General features: G+C 40.7%; 2 protein-coding genes across 2 annotated transcripts; both read right to left on the reverse strand.

Annotated features, from left to right (window-relative positions):
• Window positions 1-4268: 4268 nt before the first annotated feature.
• Window positions 4269-5896, reverse strand: LOC119740662 (G-protein coupled receptor 54-like). Its single transcript, XM_038216034.1, has 3 exons — window positions 5549-5896; window positions 5090-5231; window positions 4269-4960 (listed from the first exon to the last, which is right to left on the reverse strand). The coding sequence occupies exons 1-3, from the start codon at window positions 5894-5896 to the stop codon at window positions 4317-4319; spliced, it is 1134 nt and encodes a 377-aa protein (XP_038071962.1). The 3' UTR covers window positions 4269-4316.
• A 17186-nt stretch (window positions 5897-23082) lies between these two features.
• LOC119740663 (G-protein coupled receptor 54-like) lies at window positions 23083-24677 on the reverse strand. Its single transcript, XM_038216035.1, has 3 exons — window positions 24336-24677; window positions 23881-24022; window positions 23083-23750 (listed from the first exon to the last, which is right to left on the reverse strand). The coding sequence occupies exons 1-3, from the start codon at window positions 24675-24677 to the stop codon at window positions 23083-23085; spliced, it is 1152 nt and encodes a 383-aa protein (XP_038071963.1).
• Window positions 24678-25263: the final 586 nt, after the last annotated feature.

Below are 25263 nucleotides of genomic sequence, written 5' to 3' on the forward strand. Positions count from 1 at the left end.
TAACGTGCAGGGAAGTATTTGCTTTATACATGTACAACAATGTTATCACTTGAATATGATAACATAGTTTGATAACATATTTGACGTGACATTTTATTACTACCCAAAAGAGATAAAGGCCTACGCATCGGTAGCCATTATTGTGTTTAGCCACCGTTAATGACGTCACATTTATATATAGCCACGCAATAATTCGAGTAAACCCCACACGAAATTTAGTCTACACTAAAGTGTAATAAAGGTCAGTGGATAGTAAAAACACTCTTTAAGATGAACAAAGTATATTCTCCAGAGTGAGTAAAAAAAAGGTCCTTTTGGATACGTTCTTGACTCCCACAAAAACGGGAAAGGTTACCAAATGTTTCTCTTCGGCCAACATTCGGTCTTGGTATTGACAACAGTCTGTAAAACTTTGATATTCAGTCATGCATGAAAAGGATACAGGCCTTTCTTTGGGACTACCCCAAAACACTACCAACACAATGTTCAGAATAGCCAAGGCCTTTTGCTATCAACACAATGGCAACAATGGGCCTCTGGACAATGAAGGAAATAAAAGGAGTAACAGAACAGGTTCACAATTTAACAGTCCTCTTCAGGTTCTTGCTTGTTTCATTTTGCCCGTATTTTACAACGTTTCTGCGCACTGTCCTAGCGTTAGGCTGCCGTATCTCCGGAAGGTGTTCTCCAAATTGACCTATTGTGTCTTGTACCCTACACCTGTTTCATAAAAACGTTCTGAACTTCAGACCATTAGGCCAAAAAAAAAATACTCGGTTTCTGGTCAGACCAAAGTTCCGGAATTGACGCGGGGACTCGGCTTTTTTTTTTTTTTGCTTTTTTTTCTCTTCAAGCTTGGATTGTACAGACAAGGTGGGTACTATTTTGCTTTTTTGGTGTCCTCCATAATTTGCCTTGGTGCTCTCGATCATTTGCCTTGGTGCAATTTCCCATTCCTTGGTACTCTTTGGTAAAAAAAAAATGAGGAGGTGCGGCAATAGAGGGCTCTGTTGGAGCTACCGCGGAACATTTTGGGGAAAAAAAGAGATTGACGCGCATGATTAAAATCGACGCGCGCGCCGACCAGAGACCGACTTATTTTTTTTTGGCCTTAAGGCCCTTTGGACAGCAGTAAACTGTGGCCTTGCCATGGCTACTTTGAAATGTTATTGTAGTGAGACGTCTTTTACGAAGCACCGTACAATTGGCACACAGCCCAGAAAAAATGCATATAAACGCCTGCACTTAGTTAGCCTTTCGCCAAGGCCATCGTGGCTTACAGCGGCGGAGCTGCGAATGCACTAAGTGACTGGAGAAAAGATTAAGTCATCAGCACTCACGAATGTAAAAGCCACGAGGCCTTTTCGAACTTGATTTTGCGGTTTTGCGGTTTTTGTTGTTGAATGCTGACTCCGTCGTTTCCGATTGTTTGGAATTTTGCTACCCTTTTGGGGTAGCAAAAATCGAGATTATAAGGAAAAACTTAAAGAAATTCTTGGCGAAAGGCTAGCACTCAGTGCGTGAACGTGCGAATATCAGCCCTTTTCTGCCTGCACACAAAAGTGTGAGTATCGTGTGCATAGATTTGTGCTAAAAAGCCAACATTTTAGTGTCAAATGAGCAAACTGTAGTTTCTTTACATTCTATTGTCATAACTTAATGCAGGCTTTCTGCTACCGCTGGGCTAGGTTTTAGTTTATTTCATGTTGACGAAAGGAGTGATTTTCGGGTGAATTAGGCCGTGTCCGAAACGGGCTTCCAGAGCTACGGCTACGTCTATTGTCAGCGTGTCCCCGCGTATTTTCAATGGGCACAGACCTAGACCTAGCTCTAGGCAGTTGATTCGGATGCAGCCTTAGTCTTCGCAACCTCAAAGTTTCACCGTGTGTCACATGTTGATTTATTACAACACGACTGTTTCATGTCAGGTGCAATTTGGAGGACTAGTTCACAACACAGCCGTATACATGTACTACTGCCATGGCCAGGCGTTCGGGGAACCTGGGAATCTTAGGAACCTCACTTTTAACCTTAGTGCAACTTGCAACCGGGGCAACTTTAGAAATACAAACTTTGTGATTATAATTTATCATTGTCAACTGTATTACAATTTATAGAGCTGGAAATGGATTCTTTTATGCTTTTTGTAACACTTGTTTTGTGAGTTAAAATTGAGATCGGGTGTTTAAACTATTGTAATCGATTTTTGTGAACAAGTTCATGAGACCAAGCCTAATTTGACTCCTAGTGTTTTGATTCTGTCTATTTGTCTTGATTGTCCTTGGCGTCCTTAAATCTAATCATTTGAGCGGACCTCCTAAATGGCGTACCGCTACATTATTGTATTTATTAATGTATGTATTTATGTTCTGTCTTGCAGTGTGCTGGCCAATAACGACAAATGTCCCCTTAAAATATTAAGAAACATTGTGTTGGTGGTGTATCCTTTTCATGCATAGCTGAATATCAGTGAAACTTTTACTGACTGTGGTCAATACCCAACCGGATGTTGGCCGAAGAGAAAGTAACCTTTCCCGTTTTTGTGGGAGACAAGGACATATCCAAGGGGACTTTTTTTTTGTTGCTCGCCCTGTATTTATCATACACAGGGAATAGAATAACAGTATTTGCGACACAACTGCGGCCATTAAATATATTGTGTCAAAAGAGAAAAAACAGTCCGATGAAAATCATGACTGAGTAAAATGCCATATTTAAAAAAAAAATATGACATAAAGAATGCCCTTTTTTATATTATAAACCTGAATCCACTGTTCAGTCTTTAAAATTAATCGTAAAGCCTCGATTGGATTGGTGTATTAAACGCTCATTATTTGCGAATTTGTCAAGAAATGGTGCAAGATTATGAACAGTGGTGCAGTGCAATTATCATAGATATTAATACATTGAATATTAATGTAATAAAGTGATCGGTAATATTCTGGAAAAAAACCACAATTGTTCGCATAATCCTGTACCAATTAGAGGAACCAATTCCATATTTGTAATTTATTAATGGATTGTAGTTAGCAACACCGAGGGCATATGCATCTAAAGCAATAAGAGGTTTAATTTTTTTTTTTAATTTCGTTAAAATACGATTATAAGTGACTGTCATTAGTATTTTTTTTTTTGCAGAAGCCTTGTCTGTGAGATAATTCTGGAATTTGTTGTTGTAGGCCTATGCCTGCTGTTTTCTCTTCTTCTTTGTTTACAGTTTTTTAAGCCTATGGTATATACTGGGGAAGTAAAAAACGAAACCCAAATTGCAGGACCAATTTGTGAATAAAATTTTGCCTGTAGCACTTTTAAAATGTAGAATATAAAAGCCCAGTTATTAAGCTTTTTTTAGTACAAGAATCATTCAAATCACTTACGTACTTTTCAAGTTACGGAATGTTGAACACAAACACCGTTTTAAAGTTCCGTCCACGGATCACAAAAAAAGTAAGTGTTCTTTCAACGCAACGAAAACAATTCTAATAGGGATGCATGTGAATTGTTTTCGTTTTGCTGAAAGAACACTTACCTTTTTGCAGGTTTTTTTTGGTTATCCGTGGACAGAACTCTAAAACGGTGTTTGTGTTCAAAATACCGTAACTTAAAAAGTACATAAGTGATTTGAATGATTCTCGGGCTTGGGCTTGCATATCCTAGATTTTGAAAGTGCTACGGGCAAAACTTCATTCAAATGGTCCTGCCATTTGGGTTTCGTGTTTTTTTTTTACTCATCCTGTACATTGTACGCCGCAAAGAAGGCCTAATTAAAATTCGTGTAAAAACTTTGCGTATCCTCTTCAATAGGCCTATATGAATGGGAGAAAGGATGTAAAGCTATATTACGTAAGTTCCAGGCGCGGTTCTAGAACCAATATTTTTTTGGGGGGGGGGGCTAGCATGGTGAATCCAGAATGTTTTCAGGGAGACGTGCTGAAATGTTGACCGGTTATTTTTTTCCAGACACTTAGGCCTCCGAAAATCAATAGGTGGGGGGAGGGGGGGGGGGAAGGGGGGGGGGGCTCGTGCCATATTTTCAATGGGGAGCGACAATAAAATCCTAAAATCATTAACACTATATTAACTAATGCACCCTTGTCACCGCTATTTCTTCTTTGGGGGAGACCGTTCGCATATACATCACAATCCTTCTTTTTGCTAATGCAATTGTTTTTTTACGGAATTTATTTGGGGGGGGGGGGGGCTAGACATGCCCGAACAACTGATCTCTATTGTACTGACGCACGTTCAGAAATTGTTTATAGGCAGCCTATCCAATTCAAGTTCGATCGTCTGTGTTATTTCGATGCATGCGGCGGCTAAGGTAAGGTCTGGCAGCCGACGCTCAGACTCTCCATGCTCGTGTGCTGACACGGATAAGGGGCCATCGCGGTAAAAGAGCTCTTTGCGTTATCGCCACTTCTTTTTGGCGTGGTTCGTGATGAAACCGTCTGATCGCGCGCAAGCATTCCGCGTAAGAATGCCGGAAGGTGTTTTCTGAAACCGGTACCGGCAAATGGGTAAATGAAAGGGTTGACCACACTGTTCAGGTAGATGATCAAACTGGCTATGTCCGAGCCGATTAGGAAAGCGGGACTGAAGGCAAGGAAATCGGGGTCCCACACCAACCACATCACGAGCACGCGATACGGCAGCCACGACAGCGCAAAGACCGCGATCACAACCATGATTAAACGGAGAGTTCGGCGCATGCGTTGCGATTTTCTGGCCGTGCTGGTACCCGACGCTGTAGCGGAACCTGGTGTCTTCTGTCGAAGCTTCAGCCAGATCTTCAGGTAGCACACTGAGATGAACATCAGCGGAACGATGTACATTGCGATGGCGGCGTAGGTCTGGAAAACCTTCTGGCCGTATTCCCAAGGAAACCAAATGGTGCAAAAGACAGCATAAAAGGATACTTTGACCGAGTAGACGATGACCGGAACATACATCGCAAATGAAACTAAGAGCAAAACAAAAGCAGGAAACGAACTACAGATCAAGACCTTCAAAATAGTAACCGTGAATACTAAACACTAGAAAGATGTCCTTAGTCTTTGTTTCTTTGACCGTTGCCTGATATGTCACTTACCAGCCCACAGAATGACTATACCGAACAGAAAGACCCGTTTGCGTCTTTCGGTGTGTTGGACGGCCTCCAGCGGGTACGCAACCAATCTCCATCGGTCGTATGACATCATCGCCAACGTAAGACCCGTCACCTCACCAATAACCTGTCATCGGATGAAAGTGTCAGGGCAATGAAAGCTTTTATCCATAATATTTAAAAGAGTTGTACCACTGCTGATGTATTAAGGACTCAACGGTAAGTGGTAACTTCGTATTGGTAGGCCCCACTATAACGTCTCCCGTTATCACAACAAAAATGGTCTGCGAGCTAAAGAAGCTTAGGAAGATTAAAGTATATTTTCAAATTCCTTAATGAAAAATCCTCCGAAACAGTCCAAGTAATTCAATTTTGCCTGTCTTTTCTTATAGGAGAATTGAAACAAGTTGCATGTAAATTGTGTAGCACGGCCCCAATACATACGTGTCGAAGGTAGAACGTGGGCCAGCAGTTGAGGCTCACCGACACGGCGTAGCCAAAGGTGTCCAGGGTGATGGACAAGGCTTGAAAGACCAACAGGAGGATGTCAGTCAGCGCCAGGTTGGCGAAGGAGAAGTTGGTCGTCGTGTGCATGTCACGGTAACGCACCACGATGTAGATAACAGCCGAGTTGCCCACGAGACCCACTGCGATTACCACAAATGTGAAGATGCCGATGGCCTTCTGGACAGGCTGACCAAATAGCGGGTCGACGGGAAGCGGGATCTGGGACGGAGTTGGGTCTGTCTCGTTTGAGATCGGGGTTAGGGTGGATAGCACGACCGATGCCATGGTCTGTATCTTCTGCGTGCATTCATATACAAAAATTAACACCCTGTGAGCAATAGTATATATTTCAACTCTCTCACCACGATCTGGTGAACAGAAAGGACTGTAGCGTATTTTGTTTTAGCTTTTGATCTCCATGAGACTCTTTGTTAAACAACTTTGTATAGTTTGCTTCAAAATCGACCGTTTATCTTTCAAACTATCTTGTGGTAAATGCTTGCATCAATATTTATCAAGGCAAACAAGTAAATTTGTTAAGACAGCAGTATAAGTGCACTTGTTTGTCGGCTCTTTAAACAAAAGTACGAAGTTTGACGGTCTACCCCCAAAATGCTGAACTATAGTGCAAACCATGTAAAACAACAATGACAATGCAAAAAGTTGACAGCGATCAGAAATTCTAATCGAATAAAGGTGCCTCCGATCTCCGTTATTAAGATGTTTCATTGGTGGCAGATTCAAAATTGAGATCGAACTTTCTGATGGCAGAAGTATGTTGTATGTTATATTAGGCAGGCGTGTAGGCCTATCGGGGTGACGTCTTATAAGTAACCTGACATACAGCTCAGACGTTTTCTTGTCTTCTATCGGATAAGGAGATTAACTCGATAGTAATTTAGTTTACTTTTTAAAATCCATCAGGGGTGCTACTTTTTTTTCTTTTTTTTTCTTGTTCTCTCTCCTAACAGTATGTGCATGTTTTTGTTTTCTTTACTGTTCTTATTGTCTGTACTTGAATTTTTACCTGTGAAATTAATAAATGAAATGAAATGAAATGAAATGAAAAGTGGTTTATTTATAACAGGGATTCCCATTTTTGGACTGAAATGACGTGCATACGGTTTTGTGTACATGTTTACTATACCCTAGTATAAACTGGTTGAACGGTTTGTAGGACAGTACAACAACAGCGGCGGCGAATAGTGGTTTCATTGAGAGGTCTTCTGTTTTTACTGAAAAGGATACACTAGACAAATTTTGGCAAATGGGTTGGTATGTATAGACCAAATTGTGTAAGCATACCAACTGCAGACACTCTTGGCAGTCTTGGGCAAATTCGTCCCAAAAGGTGGTAAATTTTTAACCGAATTTACCAACAACAAGGTAAATTTAAACCAATGTTGGGCAAGTATCCTATCATTGCCTAGTTTCTGGATATACCTTTTTACGATACGACCCACGACAGATGATGTTTCGTGCCAAAGAACAAAGAAGAGAACTATATCACACAAAATACGGTACACGGAAAAGGACGCCATCTATAAACCTGCGTGCGTCATTATGGTCATACCTTGTACATGTATAAGAATTCGCATTGACTTTGTTACGTGTACACAATGGGGATTCTTTATAATTATGGCCGCTTTGTATCTATCCATAAAATTTCAATTCAATTTCAACAAATTACCACCCAATTTAGCTTCAGGGTCATTCGTTTCAGCAATAGTTTCAATGCAGTTTAAGATCACCATTCAATTAACTAAAATGAATGTTAAATTTAGTTTTCGAGCACGCAATCGGAAAATTACGGCAATTTCATCTAAAAGTACGCTCATTCAAATTAAAATCATCGGCGAATATCATTAAAAAAAGTCAAAACCTTGAGGCAAGACCATGTGGTCAAATGAATTCTCAATGGGCAAACATTTTCGACGTTTTGGCATAGGAATTCAAATAGACCACTTACATCATATTTTGGAGAACAATCACTGAACATTAAAATATATATATATGCCGAGATTAGAGCAAAAACAAAACCCAATCAGTGGACAAACACAAACGACGTGATCGATTGGTTTGTAAAACTTCCAGACAAAGACACCTTAAAGGGAAAATACAACATTTGCAAACATTAAGAAATAAAACTACCAAATTATTTTGAAATACCTTGCTGGACTGTTAGAGAATGGCAGTCTAAAACATCCTGTAAAAATCATGGCACCTGGTATACTGTCATTTTCAAGAAAAGTGTTATTTTCGTATCAATTTCCAACGCTGGTCGGCCGACCAGCGTTGGAAAAAAACTGTTTTTTTTCCCATAAACTGGCCCCAGTTGACCATATTTAGTAAGTCTGGTTTTGTTTGCAATCGATTACACACCTGTGAACGGGTACAAGCCATCTAGACTGGTTCCATGACCTTACAATTCTCCAACGTCTATAAATTGCTCCGTTTCATCTTAAATGGAGTCAGGGAACCAGACTTCAGGAAAATGATTGCTTTTCTTGGTTTTTATAGTATATACGAACCCAAAACGTAACAAAAGTCAGTGTAACAATATTTGCTATATCATGATTACCAACCCTTGAAATCCATCCATTTCTGAAATTTACAGCATAAGCAAATGATGTATATTGCCTTTAACTTTCTTGGTGTTTGACATAGTGGATTTCTATCCATCTATTACACAAGAACTCCTATCCACTTGCCTTAGCTGGGCAAAAATGTACACCAAAATCAAAGACATCGAATTCCGCACCATCATGCACGCCAGGAGAACCATGTTATTTGACAACAACAACACAGTATGGGTGAAAAGGGAAGCTAAACAGGATTTCGACGTTTCCATGGGAGCCTACGACGGTGCCGAAATTTGTGAACTTTTTGTTGGGCTATAGCTCAACACATCCAGCATTGGGCTGTACAGAGACGACGGACTGGCAGTAGGACCGACAGAGCAAGAAAGACCTCACCAAAGTCTTCAAGGACCTTGGATTGCAAAAAACTGTGCAGTCCAACCTGAAAGTTGTGGATTACCTGGACGTAACCTTCAACCTGGATACTGGGACATACCAACCCTATAGAAAACCGAATGACACGCCCATGTATGTCAATGTCAACTCCAACCATCCGCCAGCAATCATAAAGCACATACCAATCGCAGTGGAGAAACGAATATTGGCCCTGTCAGCCAGTGAGGATGTTTTCAGGAAAGCTGCGCCGACATATAACGAAGCCCTAAAGAACAGTGGATACAACCACATCATCAAGTTCTCCGAGCACAATCCCTCGGAACCGAACAAGAAAAGAAAAAACAGATCTAGGAAAATAATATGGTTTAATCCACCATAAAGTGCCAATGTCAAAACAAACGTCGGTGGGAACTTCCTAAAACTGATCACCAAGCACTTTCCTGTAGGGCATAAGTTGCATAAGATCTTTAACAGAAACTCCATCAAAGTCAGCTACAGTTGTATGAAGAACATGAAATTGTGATAATGTCACACAATGACAGGATCATCGCAAAGTCAAAAAGATCAGACAAACCCCCTGAAAAAAACTGCAATTGCAGAATTAAAGCCGACTGCCCCCTACGTGGAAACTGCTTGGTGAAATCAGTCGTCTATAAGGCCACAGTTACCAATGGCAACGCAGTAAAGACCTACATTGGGATAGCTGGCGGATCCTTTAAGGACAGATACCGGAACCACACCAAGTCATTCCGCAACGAAAAATATGAAAAACAAACAGAGCTTTCGAAATACGTATGGGGCTTGAAGAAAAATAGTGTAGGTTACACAGTACGATGGGACATTCTGAAATAATCCAACACAAACAGACGTAGATCCGGGCAATGCAATCTGTGTATAGAGGAAAAGCTGGCCATAGCTATGAACAAGAACAATGTCATCAATCGGAGATCCGAACTAATCTCTAAATGCCGTAACGGCGACAATAATACAAAACCACCGGACGGCAGCAAGAAAAAGTAACCACCCAGCCGTGCAAACGAAGAAGTCCATTCGCCTGATGATGGCCACGCAGTCTGCGTGTGCGTGAAACCAATGGTAGCAGAATAGACCGAACCTATATGTTATTATATGCTCTGCGAAAGCATAGAGCACTATAGCTGAAACCGATATAAACCAAGTGTTATATTCATATTGATATACACGGGGTGTCTCACACACACACACACAAACGGAGCCTCAAAACTTCATCTTTTTCACAGCTTTAAAAAACATACAGCGCAAATATCGATACACATATAGAGAGTATATTTCATTAGCTTTTCAACACCGAAAAATATCTTTCAATCGGGTAAATATTTATTGAGTTGTGACCAATTGAATACATACCGCTGTTTCGTTTTGTACACGGCGACTTATATTTTGATTGCCGCAATAAGAACACGGTCCGAATCTTGAGAAAAGAAGGCAGAGACAGAGAAGCACAGTAAACATCTAAGAAGTTAACCAAACAGTCCTATTCGGGACTATTATTACTTCCAAAAGGATAAATGACCATTTTTTTTCAAACAATTTCGGACGAAATATAGAGCAATGATAAAAGAATAGATGCAGAAGATGAAGGATGTGTTGGTGAACAAATTCGAACATGTCTATATACGAAATTGAGCGCAATGAAAATGAATAAGAACCAACGAATTAGCAGTATGATCGAAATCGCTTGAATACGTCCATTCAAAAACGATTGAGTTTCTTAGGAACTTGAGTAGGAAAACCTAAGTAACCCCTAAGAAAACTGCTTGTGATTGCCTTGAGCAGGGGTTCAAACCCTGAAAACGAAGCGGGTGTATGTAGAGCCAGTTACATGAAAGAAACAAGCATAAGTCATGTCTCAAATTTGAGGGAAAAGAAGAAAGTTTGACATACCTGTAAAGGTCCTGCAAGTTGGAGCTTTCCCTGTGAACTTTATCCTGCTATGGCTTGCTACTTGTCCGCTCTTCATCTTATATACAGTTCTGAGAGCACTGTCGCGTGATACCGTTATCATGTGAGCTCGACCACAATGACAGCCAAATGAATCGCTCTTCCGCAACTCAATCAGAGTTTCAACGACTATGAAACTCTGTATTCATTTTCCACGCTAAACTTCTTTTAGACTTTTAAAGAGAAACAACCACTAAACCCAACCTCGTCCCCATGACGTCGAGCAGTACGCTACCATCTATACTTTGTCACCACAGTACTGAATAATATTAGCGTCTTCCAAAATCTTGGGTTTATACAGTAAACTCGACCCTTACAAAAATGTCCCATGGCGAAGCCATGGGATCCCCATGGGACCCCCATGGGACCCCCATGGGATTCCCATGGGACCCCATGGGGAACCCATGGGAATCAAAAGGATACACATGGTGGTCCCTTAAAACACCATGGCGATCTCTTAAAACACCATGGTGTCCAATGGGAACACGGACACTAAAGAAACGCCATGGTGTCACATGGGAACACCATGAGCAGCTACTGTAACCCCATGGCACCACCATGTGGTCTCAAAGTAGTCTCTTGAAATACCATGGTGGTCTCTTAAAACACCATGGCGATCTCTTAAAACAGCATGGTGTCCCATGGACAGCTAAATACGCCATGGTGTCCCCTGGGAACACCATGCGCAGCTACTGTAACCCCATGGCACCACCATGTGGTCTCATGGTGGTCTTTTTAAATACCATGGTGGTCTCTTAAAAGACCATGGTGGCCCATATGAACACCATATATAGTTAAAGTAACGCCATAGTGTCCCATGGGAACACCGTGGACAGCTATTGTAACACCATGGCATCCCCATGAGGTTTCATGAACCACCATGAAAGCACCAATGAGGTCTGAAACACCACCATGAAATGTTGGGGTGACCACCATGGGGGCCATGGGGACCAATGGCATCGCCATGGGACTGCTTTTCTACCCAACAGATATGCGCGCATGGGGATAAATACCATGGGGATAAACACAATGGGGATGAACACTATGGAGATGAACACCATGGGAACACCATGGAGATGAACACCATGGGAACACCATGAGACACTTTTTGAAGAAATGTGTCAATTATCCCGTTAAGTCGAATCTCAAGGAAATGGATAAAAAATGGAGGTAGCCTGAGTTCAAGGTAAGCAAGTTCCCGGCTTTTCTACAATCATCATACACTATACACGTTCATTACGTGCATTTTTTGCGCATGGGTCGTGCGCACATGGAAGTACCGATGAGAGCCCAAAGAAATTATAGGGGCCTATAATGCCGATGTCACCAGCGCGCGCCCTTGAAAAGGGCAGTGGGGACGAGGAAAAGTCTTCTCAGTGTACTTCTGTATAAGACCTCTCTTTAAGGATTCAACTAAACGGCCATTTGCAACGGTTCTTGTGAAGTGATAGCAAGCTTTTAAGATAAAACCCAGGCGTGGTGTCGCAGAAAGTAAGTTTACTTTAAACGTTCGTTACCCTCAGCCGTGAGAGAGTGCAGAGAGACTATGTGCAGAGAGACTATGTTCGTACTCATCCGAGCGGATGCATCAAAAGAACTTCAAGAGGGAAAGATTGAAAAGCGTGTACAAGAATGCCACGATGCATGTATGAATCTTTGTTTCCGTAAAATTGAGTAGAAAGTCTTCGAAGGGAGTGAAGTCACCCTTCTCACAGGAAAGAGAGGTTGAGAGAGGTTGAGATTTTTTATCTTGACACTCTGGAGTACTCTCAGGAGGTAGCGACGGAAGCGTCCGTAAGTAGTTAAAAGACGCTAATGCACTAGGTTTGCTGCGGAAGTTTTACGCCATAGTTCAACACGCCCACACATCGATCGCACGCCATTCGCTCAGTGCAGTGAAGTGGTATGTTGCTTACATGTACCGCGTCGGGCAGTTATTGTAAAACGCGTCGTTACATGCTATTGAGCTATTTATTACACAAGAATCAATTCATTTTCGCGTTGAAGATTCATAGGAAGTCTCTCTTGGCACCCGCATTCTAAAGCAATTTAAGTATAAATTTAGGAACTTTAGCATTCCATTTTTTGTTGGCTCCATTTTACTACTATTACATTAGTCAGTGGCTGAACAGGGGGAAGGGGGGGGGGGTTGCGATCGACCCCAACCCCCTCTTTATCCGCTACTGCATATATACACAGGAACTGGTATACTGTAGCATTTGGTCATTACTGTCAGGTCGAAGTTTTCGTAAATGTTCTCGTTCAAACTACAAAGGTTGTCAAGATTGCAAGGAAAGTTAACTTCCCAATCGAATCCCCATAATGCAATGGATGTACTGGTAACATTTCAATTTAAATTTGCGCGCTTTTGTCCTTTAACCTTACATAAAAACAATGCATTGAAAGCGTTTGTACTCCGATTTCGAAACTATTGAATAAATATCCAATGCCCCCTCCCCCACGGCCCCCCTGAAAATGTGTGTGTGGGCGTGTTCAGGCATTCAAACCGTGGACAAATAAAAGCCGGATAACAAAAGAGAACAATATTGTCCGCGATTCCCAGCAAACGTCCGCGATTGGGATCGTGTACAAAACATATGGAAGTCTTCCTAAAAAGTTAGGCTATTACAAACAAAAGATGGACAAAAAGACGTCCACGATTGACGGTGTGGATAGCATATGTGGGTGTGGGTTGGTTATCCATTCAGACTGAGGACTTGGGACAATGGGGTGTGTGCGATTTCAATGGGCCCGCGGACCAGCTGGGCCCAGGTCCTCGGGAGAATTTCGTGTACAAACCTTAAGGGAGCTGTCGAGAAAATGTACAAACAAAAGGGAACAAAAGAAGGAAATGATCAGGTCCTCGTGGGTATAGTAAAAACGAGCTGGGTGTGTGTGTGTGTGTGAGTTTGTTTCTGAATTCAGGTGGGAGTTGATCAACAGAGGACAATAGGGTCCATTGACGATCGTGTCCCAATTATATGGGAGGTCTCCCTAAAAAGTTCAAGTACAAACAAAATAGGACAATAGAGGGTCAATAATGCAGGTAAATACACACTTGTGTGTGTGGGCCGGCCGTCAACGATTCATTGGGAAGGTTTTTTTTTATTGTAAGGCAAATTAGGACCGATTTATGGGCACTTTCTGCTGTCCCAACAGCGTCTTCGGTCCCCATAGTAGCATGGGACAACTCGTATGTAGCCAGAGTTGTAATGATTCGAGTCAACGACTCGACTCGACTCGAGTCCCTAAGGGCAAATGACTCGACTCGACTCGAGTCACTGCGAGCAAATGACTCGACTCGACTCGAGTCCCTCATCAGAATGACTCGACTCGACTCGACTCGACTCGAGAAAGGCTAATAAGACTCGAGTCCCAAAAATAAAAGCAAAACTTTGCAAAATATATTTGCAATGACTTACGCCGGTGCCGGTTTTTGTTCACGTTAGAATGTTCGCGAATAATGTATACATATACGTTCGTGGTTCGATCAGTGTCCCCATTATTTAAATGACGATCTGCTGGCATCCCCTTTTTATTTTCATTAAAAGTCACATGTAGTAGCCCGAATATGAAATAAAAAAAAGCCAAAAAAAAATATTTTCGGTCTTGTGTTTATTTATTGTATGGTGTTCAAATATTTGTGACTCGAATTGACTCAAGCTAAATACTTGACTCGACTCGACTACAAACAGTGACTTGACTCGACCTTCTTGACCTAATGAATCGACTCGACTCGAGTCACAAAAACCAGTGACTCGTTACAACTCTGTGCGTAGCCCCACAACTACGGGATTTACGCCAAAAGTGTGGCGGGTTGTTTGTAAATACAAAAAATGTGGTGTTTTTTTTAATGTTCGTTGGCACGTACACGAGTGAAATCTCGATTTGCCTTTTTATAAAGGTTTTGGGCCGGCAGTGTTGATCAGTCTCCGCCAACCTCTACCACAAGAATCAACCCAGTTTTAAACTATCCTTGTTCTACCATTTCGTGGACACAAACGATGAACGAGAATCCTCTACCTGTATTTCTTTAACCATAATTTATTCCATTTTCTGCATGTATCAATGAAGAATCTGTGTGAACATCAATATTTTAAACACTGACACATTTATTTAGTCTAGAATGGCCTGTGAATATGGGTCTCATAAAGTTAATTGCAAAAAGGTCGCAACTTGAGAATATTAAATACCATACATAATGTAACCAACTTTAACAAACACGTTTCGTGGTTATATAACGATTAAATAATCGAACTAACATTTCTATTTACCGATGATGATAATTGTCTTTCTTGATTTCTTAATGTGAACATAAGTTTAAACCAGATTTAACAAAAAAACGGATATTCCTTGCTCAACTAATATCAACGTTTGTTCATTTCAATCTTCGTCAAAATAAAATTGCAAAATGAATTAGGCAAAACACACTTTTCTCACAATTGGCTTGATAATTTTTTTAGCGTTAACATTAGTTAAGAGCTTTCCAATGAGAAATCACACGAAAAAAATTGGCCCACGACAAATAATCAGTAAAGCTCAATTTTTGAAATAAGAGCGGGACGCTCCGAATTCGTTCTGAATTATAGTGTGCGCAATTTCTGAACTGGAGCGCGCCATTTAAAAACCACTTTTAAACCTGTATAAAGGCCTGCAAAAATAAACAAGCAAATTTATTTGTTACAGGACATTATATTCCTTTGCATTTCGTTCGGAAAAGAACAGCGAATTTTTGGAAAAGCACATACCAACTTTAAATGTAATATGAAAAGTGGTACGAATATTCAGAAACATCCTTAACAGCTGTAAAGACGAGTGTTATATAAGTAGTATGTATCGTCTCTAGTGACCTAATTTATGCATAAGGCCTAAAACAAAGGGCCTCATGGACATTATCAATGGGGTGGCCGGCCTGTAGGATATAGAGACCAAAATAATTTTGGTCTGTAGGGGTCGAAATCACCGCGCGGGTTGCTTGTGTCGTATTAATCCGGACCGTTAGAGGGCGTACGGACCAACTAGTCATCGGTGTAGGGGCCTATAACAATAGGTGTGATCAATGGAAGCCTTTAGACCAACACGCTACTACCCATATTGACTGAACGATGTAATGGGACAATACGAGCCGAAGGAGAGTTAAGCCTTCTCGCCGGGTAATCTTTTTAAGGAGAGTGACATGTCAAAAGAAGTGAGGGTAAACGATCGGGGGAAGAGTTCGTGATGGAACGCTGTCTTTTAAAAGTCAGTGTGCAGAGGGAATTAGTACACCCTGGATGGTTTTAGAGACCAAACGATTTGGTCTATAGGAGACGAAAACACCGAGTGGGATATTCATGAGGTAATAATCCCGGACCTAAGATGGTCTAGAGACCAAAAGAAATATGGGTTAGGTTTAATGATGGAACTCTGTCTTTCAAAAACTGATAACAGGCGTTTAAAGGAAAATAAATACAGCGCATTGGGCCAGTGTTTTAACGCGCTCGTACATGGGCAGCGACGTGAATATATAAATGCTACAACTGAGTGGCTTATTATTGCATGTCAATTTCTGTGGCATTACGCATCGCGCTTATGACTTGTTACTATACAGGAAACAAGATAAAAACAATGAAAATAGGAAGATGCAGATAGCTGAAAGAAAAATTCATTAACCGTATAATTCCATTAAAAGAACCGTTTGTGTCAGTGACGTAAGGGGGGCATTAAACATCACATCTTCAAATCATCCGTTTCCTTATCTCGTTGAGCTTCATATCCAACAACTTGAACGTCCATAGATCGATCAGTGCGTGGGTTCTTGTATTTCGTCTTCATCTCGCGTGCATGTCGGCAAGGGCGATGTTTTCGGTCATCAGTTTCTTGATAACTTGATCGTTAAGACACCTACAATTTTCCATAAACACGAACAGGAATCAGTCCTGCAGTAAATCTCCATACAGCCAAATGCAAGAGATCTTCCATCATACAAACACAAATGGTACATCTTGATGGTAGTCAAGAGCAGTCAGGATTTCATTTGCAAATCTTGAATACTCCTTGGTGTACTACAGACGATGAATGAAAACTTCATCCCCACTTGTGTTTATGGGTATACTGTTGAAGAATCCAAGAGCCAATACAACGAAGAACTTGACCCCTGACCATTGTTACGGCTTAGGCGCTCTTGGATGAATAAACTTCACTTGCCTCTGAACATCCAATTCACTCTGTACCCGTACCGAAGACACTTTAATGACTGCATGCATCAAAAGCATTGTTACGGCTTCTGACACTCTTGATTGAATAGAACCACATAGGCATATGTGCTGATGACGACATACTTTGTTTACAATCATGTGCATGCACTCTCTACGGTGGACCTTGTTTGAGTCCAATCCATTGTACCTGGGAAGATCAATACCTTTGCGTACTAATCCATGCTCCATAATACAGAGGCGTAGCCAGGATTTTCCGAAGGGGGTTCGGAATTCAATGGCTTGTGATCCCCAAAGGGGATCCCCAGACTGAGGGATCTGGGATCATGCACCCCAAGGACAAGTCTCCAAATGACAAGAAACGGATGAATTCGTTTTTTATATAACTACTCATTCGTGACCCATTCGACTCAAAAAACGACTCAAAACGACTCAAACTGCTCACAAAACGACTCACAACGACTCTAAACGACTCACAAAACGACTCAAAACGTCTCAAAACGACTCAAACGACTCAAAACGTCTCAAAACGACTCAAAACGACTCAAACGACTCACAAAACGACTCAAAACGACTCAAACGACTCACAACGACTCAAAACGACTAAAAAAACGACTCAAAACGACTCAAAACGACTCAAACTGCTCACAAAACGACTCACAACGACTCTAAACGACTCACAAAACGACTCAAAACGACTCAAACCGTCTCAAAACGACTCAAAACGACTCAAACGACTCACAAAACGACTCAAAACGACTCAAACGACTCCCAACGACTCAAAACGACTTAAAAAAACCGACTCAAAACGACTCAAAACGACTCAAACTGCTCACAAAACGACTCACAACGACTCTAAACGACTCACAAAACGACTCAAAACGACTCTAAACGACTCACAAAACGACTCAAAACGATCCAAAACACCTCATTAATCAAAAAATGTGTAAAATGCATCGAATGAGTCCTTTTGGGTCGTTTTTTGAGTCGAATGGGTCACGAATGAGTAGTTATATAAAAAACGAATTCATCCGTTTCTTGTCATTTGGAGACCTACCTTCAAAGATTCAACATGAACGCCATTGCAGCAGTCAAAGCCCATGCTTGTCGCCAGTGTGACAAAAGCTTCGGACGGAGATATAACCTACGGAGACATGTAGAACATGCACACATTGAAGAGGAATCTGACGATGATCGTGATAATGAAGTTATTCAATCTGAAAATTCTGACGTAGAGTCCGAACCAGATTTTAAAAAGCGTAGAATTGAAGATTCCGAATCCGAAACGGAAGTAGACGAAGACGAATCATCGGATGAAGAGGAGTCTTGTTCTGATTTAGAGGACAACGCCGCCTTTCAAGATTGGCTGGATGAAGCGAAAGATGAAACTGATAGCTTATGGCGTGAAAAATATAACAAATACATCAGCGATGATGATATTAGTGAACAACTGGCCAAGGAGAAAGCCAGCATAAAGACCCTCTGGGCAGTCAAACAAATCTTTTTCAACAAATACAAGGATTTTTTGTCAAGTTACCTACATCTAAAAGATAACGATGCTCACCAAGATATTTTAGAGGATTTGGAAGAGAAAATAGGTAAAGGCAATGGAGTAAACAAGGCGGTAAATATAGTTTTGACTAAACACAACGCCAAATTTGACGGACTGTTTCAATACGTCAACGAAGAAGATAATTAGAAAGCCAATGATAATTCAAAAGGATTAGTTTCAGAAAGACTATTGTTTTGTTTTGTTTTATATAAACTAAAAGTGTCTTTGATATAACGAAAATAAAATATAAACAGTCACCTCTTTGAGTCACTCGTACATACTGCGGTTAGTTTTTATTGTTATTATTACGATACTTCAGGATAATGGATTAACCTCCTAATAGTGCACTGGCCGACTAGACCATACGCCCTCTATTCCCAGTCCAACTGTCGGGGTTACCCTAAAATAAACATACACTCCTACACCCCAACCCCCGGGCTATTTTATATTATTATGTTACCTGAAGATAACGGATTAACTTCCTAACAATATGTAGACCGTTAGCTCGCGCCGCCACGTACAGTCTATCGATCGTCAATATAAAAGCCCAGTTTGTGATCGCTTCCACACAGTCCGTTATAATAGCATTTGAAGCCCATTTTCCATTTAATACTTTTCAAGGAACTTTACAGTAGACATTTGCCTATTTGTATTTTTTTCTAGTCTTGTGTGTTTCTTAAAGTTTAACAATCGCGAATGCCTATAATGTCGGGCAGTGCATGTGTTTGACTGGCTATGTTGATAATCCCTGGCCATATTTACAGTCTGAAAACCCGCATATTTTGCAATAAGACCATCTCTCTTTCTATTTCTTTGAGTTCAAATGGAAACAGTATTAGCCGACCAGTCAATACGGGTTAACTACTACCGTGTTGGTCTAAAGGCTTCCATTGATCACACCTATTGTTATAGGCCCCTACACCGATGACTAGTTGGTCCGTACGCCCTCTAACGGTCCGGATTAATACGACACAAGCAACCCGCGCGGTGATTTCGACCCCTACAGACCAAAATTATTTTGGTCTCTATATCCTACAGGCCGGACCACCCCATTGATAATGTCCATGAGGCCCTTTGTTTTAGGCCTTATGCATAAATTAGGTCGCTAGAGACGATACATACTACTTATATATCATGGTTACATGCATTTAATTCTGTATTAATGAAATTGCTTACTCAAATAGGCCTAACGGAAAAGCTCCCACGCCTAAACAATAGTTCTGTAATGCTTGCTTATATCAAGTCGTTAAGGTTCAAATTATTGAATGATTGTAATTAAAACACTGCTGGATCATCATGCCCGGTGGCTGCTGCATGCAGAAATACCAACATCAGGCTGATACGATTATTTATTGTGTAGAATAGTGTTGAAATGATATGTTGGCAGATCTCCATTTAGTCAATCTCTTTGTTAGAGGGGCGCTATAGTCAGAAGCCATAAACGTATGCCATACAGCCAGAGATCACGCCCAAAGTCACGATGCTTACATTAGCGCAATTTCACACCAAAGTGGACATGACACCAAAAATTCAAATGCATGTGACTTAAACAAATCTTGTATCAAATGAAAGCTAAAAGTCTATATATTTGCAAGATTTGAAGTCGGAATTTTATTTTGATACATTTTGGTACCAAAAAATAGGATTACGTAATAATCCTGTTTTAGTCCTAAAAATGTGATTAATAGTGATATGAAAGTATTCTACCAATACACGCAAAACTATGTACTAAAACGCAATTTCTGTCATGAGAAGTATAGGTCATGAAAAATTGACTGATTTTTTTTTGCGTAATTTGTTTCACTTCAGTGACTTCTAATAGTTCAGCCTTTGAAAATGTCCTTCCGTTACCGAAAAAAATACATATTTTAAATTTATTTTAATAACTTGCAGTATGAATGCAATGAAAGTTATTATGTAAAGCAAGGTTAGGTAGGCCTTCAATATGACATTATAACTGACACTTCTGTACTTCTCGTGTTTTAATTACAATTACTTAAATCACGTCCTTCCGTTACCAAATTGGTAACGGAAGAACGGTAACGGAAGGACAAATGTTATTTTCATCAAAATTAATGTTACAACATTTGTGCTCATGTTTGAAAAATAAAAATCACTGTAAATACATCCATGTATAATGAGCATTAAAAGGACATTTATGTAACCCACCTTCACAAAAGCGGGATAAGCAGGGCAAGGTGTTCCTTACAAAGGGTGGCACAGGCATGTACAACATGTACAATGTACATGTACATACATGGTACATGTATGTCGATGTACCAGGTACTCTAACAGGAGTGGTTGCAGAAAATCAAATCATAAGGTTGCTGCCATCACCATTCATGGACAATAGGGAAAGATACAATTTCTGTGAAGCCATTCTAGAAGCAAATTGTCAAAAATGAGATGGCAGAAAGTACTATTGGGCACTTTCATACAATTTACATGTGTAAGACATGTGAGGTGCAATTTTTGACAAATTATGCCAAAGTTAACAACCTCAGTTTGGATGTTTATGAGTTAATTATTGTTACTACTCTAATTTGATTTCAAACATTGAAGTTATAGCTCAATTAAAAGCAACACCTAAAAATGGATATTTTTTAAAAGCATAATGATTCTGATGCCATCAGGTCTACCGGTAGATGTTCTTAACTTAAATGTATGCTGCATGGTCGGCCCCCAACCCTTAGGTAAACCACTGAACCTATTATTATTAAAAGTTGTCGGTGAACATGTAACCAATATACTCAAGTGTTCAAATACTGTGTATTTTAACTTTTAAGGATTGAGGTGATGGGCCTATTTCTGTGGTAATCTTGTGTTCGTGAATTATGGTGTTTTTTTTTTTTCGTTTTTCATTTATTATCATTAATTTTGCAGGCACCTATCTTTATCTCAATAGTTTCTTGGGTATTATTATTTACGTTACCTTGGAATTGCCCATTAGCAGTGTTGGAAACCCGGGAAATAGTAAACGGGGATCATTCTGAGAGGATACGGCTTTTAATTACAAATCTGTAAAGAAACCGCACAGGGAAACTGACTAAGTGTATTATAATTATTTTATGGTTGAACAAAGAAATTGACTGGAGCGGAGTTTCAACCTGCGACCTTCATATTACCGTTCCGGTGCTCTACCAACTGTTATTTGAAACAACTAACAAAGACACGCTCTGATGAAGTAGATGGTACAAAATACTTGTATAGCGGAAATAATATCCGGTCAATTCACTATCAGTTCATTTAAAATATCGAAGAATCGCAACTTGAATTTACATTTATCTCATCCTCGCTATACTTTAACGAAGAAAGGGTGTGTGTATGTGGGTTTGTTTTTGCATTCAACAGGGGATGTTGATAGAGGACATTATAGGGTCAACAATTCCCTAAGGTCCACAACTGACGATCGTGAACAAAACATATGGGAGGTAATCCTAAAAAGTTAGAGTGCTTACAAAAGAGAGACAATAGACCTTCTCAGGGTGCGCCATCTTGAAAATCAAAGCGAGGCAAATAACGCACATAAATCTAGCGGGCGACAGGCCCCTCAACCGCGACCCCCCCCCCCCTCAATCGGGCGGGGCAAAGCCTCGTCTATACATGGTAACTCTACCAATAAGTAAATTTAAGCCACTACAACATGTAGCACTAGCGACTAGCGAGATGCGAAACAATTCCTCGAACTTTGCAAAAAACTTCTAAATATGAGAGTACTTGAATATACAGTTTTTGATCGAAAAAACAAACAAACAATTAATAAATAGGAATAAATAAATACGTAATTTTACACAAAACTATACTGGTTCTTTCGCATTTAATTTATGTTGCAAACATAAACAGAATATACGAATACTTGTCCCTATATACTTTAAATACATCTATTTTTGTAGAAGACTTACACGAAATCTAGAAGACTTACACAAAACGATCATTTCCACCAACTGCCAAAACATAGACCACTTTGATCCTTTTCCTTTGGGACATTAAAACATGTAATATTTTTACAAATATTTATTTGGGTGATGAATAAAAAAAAAAAATTGCTGCAAACCCTTATTAGTTCTGGTGCAGAAATAGAAATTACTTTTTACCTTCACAAATTGAAGTCATGTCACAAATTGAAATATATTTTGTTAACTCTTTTTAATATACAACACACTGTAAAATTATTAACACATTTGAGCAAAACTTTGCTAATCCACGTTAGTAAATGAATCAAAAGTTGGCTAGATCTATCGTCCCATAATAGAATTGATTTTGAAAGTAGTTTTTGCCGACAGCTATGTGCAATTTATAACGACATGTCCGAAAAGACGTTCAGCGAAGTTGTATAAAGGCACACATGATAATTGATCTCAATTTATGCCTGTCTCAAAAGTAACCTATATACCGAACTACTATCCTGAAAACTGAGATTAAAGATGGTACTGGTACTAAACACCTTGTGAAATTATTCCTTCTGGTTATATTTCATTTAGAAACGAGGAATTGTTGTGGGTGAATTCAAACGTCTAGCCAATTGATTGATTTTTGGAAATAAAAGAGTTCTGTACATAGGCCTATTTGTGCTCAAATGGACGAAATCGTGTTTCGTGATCAAAAGTTTGATCGAAAAGTGAAATGTCCACTGAGCTGAAACTTCAATAGCTTATGTTTTTAACATTCTTCTTTGCATTGTGAGTGGTGTTATTATTAACGAATAAAATGCATGAAAAGCAATAATTCTGTATGCCTTATTTAAAGGAAGCCAAATCTATTCAAATTGGCTCATTTCGATGCATGCGGCGGCGGAGGTGAGGTCTGGCAGACGACGCTCAGACTCTCCACGCTCGTGTGCTGACACGGAGAAGGGGCCATCGCGGTAAACGCGTTGATCTGCGCGTTATCGCCACTTCTTTTTGGCGTGGTTCGTGACGAAACCGTCTGATCGCGCGCAAGCATTCCGCGTAAGTATGCCGAAAGGTGTTTTCTGAAACCGGTACCGGCAAATGGGTAAATGAAAGGGTTGACCACACTGTTCAGGTAGATGATCATATTGGCTATGCCCGAGCCGATTAGGTAAACGGGACTGTGGCCATATAAATTGGGGTCCCACACCACCCACATCAAGAGCACGCGAGACGGTAGCCACGACAGTGCAAAGGCCGCGATCACAACCATGATTAAACGGAGAGTTCGGCGCATGCGTTGCGAGCTTCTGGCCGTGCTGGTACCCGACGCTAAAGCGGAACCTGGTGTCTTCTGTCGAAGCTTCAGCCAGATCTGCAGGTAGCACACGGAGATGAAAATCAGCGGTACGATGTACATTGTGATGGCGGTGTAGGTCTGGAAAACCTTCTGGCCGTATTCCCAAGGAAACCAAATGGTGCAAAAGGCGAAAAGGGATGCCATTTTGACCGAGTAGAAGATGACCGGAACATACATCGCAAATGACACTGAGAGCAAAACAAAAGCAGGAAACGAACTACAGATCAAGACCTTCAAAATAGTAACCGTGAATACTAAATCACTAGAAAGAAGTCCTTAATTTTTGTTTCTTTGGCCGTTGTCTGATATGTCACTTACCAGCCCACAGAATGACTATACCGAACAGAAAGACCCGTTTGCGTCCTTCGGTGTGTTTGACGGCCTCCAGCGGATACGCAACCAATCTCCATCGGTCGTATGACATCATCGCCAACGTAAGACCCGTCACCTCACCAATAACCTGTCATCGGATGAAAGTGTCAGGGCAATGAAAGCTTTTATCCATAATAAAATTGAAAAGAGTTGTACCACTGCTGATGTATTAAGGACTCAAACGGTAAGTGGTAACTTCGTATTAGTTTATACGTCTCCCGTAATCACAACAAAAATGGTTTGCGAGCTAAAGAAGCTTAGGAAGGTCAAAGTACATTTTCAAATGCTTCATGAAAAATCCTCCGAACAGTCCCAGTAATTCAATTTTGCCTGTCTTTTCTTATAGTAAATTGGTTGAAACAAGGTGCATGTAAATTGTGTAGTACGGCCCCAATACATACGTGTCGAAGGTAGAACGTGGGCCAGCAGTTGAGGCTCACCGACACGCCGTAGCCAAATGTGTCCAGGGTGATGGACAAGGCTTGAAAGACCAACAGGAGGATGTCAGTCAGCGCAAGGTTGGCGAAGGAGAAGTTGGTCGTCGTGTGCATGTCACGGTAGCGCACCACGATGAAGATAACGGCCGAGTTGCCCACGAGACCCACTGCGATTATCACAAATGTGAAGACGCCGATGGCCTTCTGGAAAGGCTGGCCGAAAGACGGGTCGGCGACGAGTAGCGGCGAAGTTGGGTCTGTCTCGTTCGAGATCGGGGGTAGGGTGGATAGCACGACCGATGCCATGGTCTGTATCTTCTGCATGTATTTGAACATAAAGTTTGGAGCCCCTGACCGCATTAGGAATACCTAATATTTCAACAATATCATTATTGCCATGAGGCTGTTACTGAAGATATTTCAGGATTAAACCATTCATTTCAGCCGTCCATAATTTATGGCTCTGTGTTAAATACGATAGTCGTGATTGCAACAACAGTTTTGTCTATATATAGAAGCTGGTGTCGGGGTGGTTACTAGGTACAGTAACTTTGTCTTGTTTTTAAAGATGAAATACATGGCCACTTTTTATGCAGTGATTCCTTTTTTGTGTGTACTAAACTGACGTTTGAAAAAAATTGTGTGCACATAGGCCTACATTAGGCTATTCTCATACAAACTGGTCCATGTGAGTTCGCTGCAATACGAGTATCAGATAGTGCTTTCAGTTTAGTGATAGGGTTGACACAAGATTTTGGGATTTTTTTCACACAAGAAATTATCGTTTTGGGCTTACCTATATGCTTCTTAGTCTTACCTATATGCTGTGGAGAATGATACAACCTACAACCCTTTTCACCATTATACAGACAGCGGTTTATGTGAAAGGACA

The sequence above is a fragment of the Patiria miniata genome, unplaced genomic scaffold, assembly GCF_015706575.1.
Source record: "Patiria miniata isolate m_02_andy unplaced genomic scaffold, ASM1570657v1 HiC_scaffold_5, whole genome shotgun sequence".
NCBI classification, from domain to species: Eukaryota; Metazoa; Echinodermata; class Asteroidea; order Valvatida; family Asterinidae; genus Patiria; species Patiria miniata.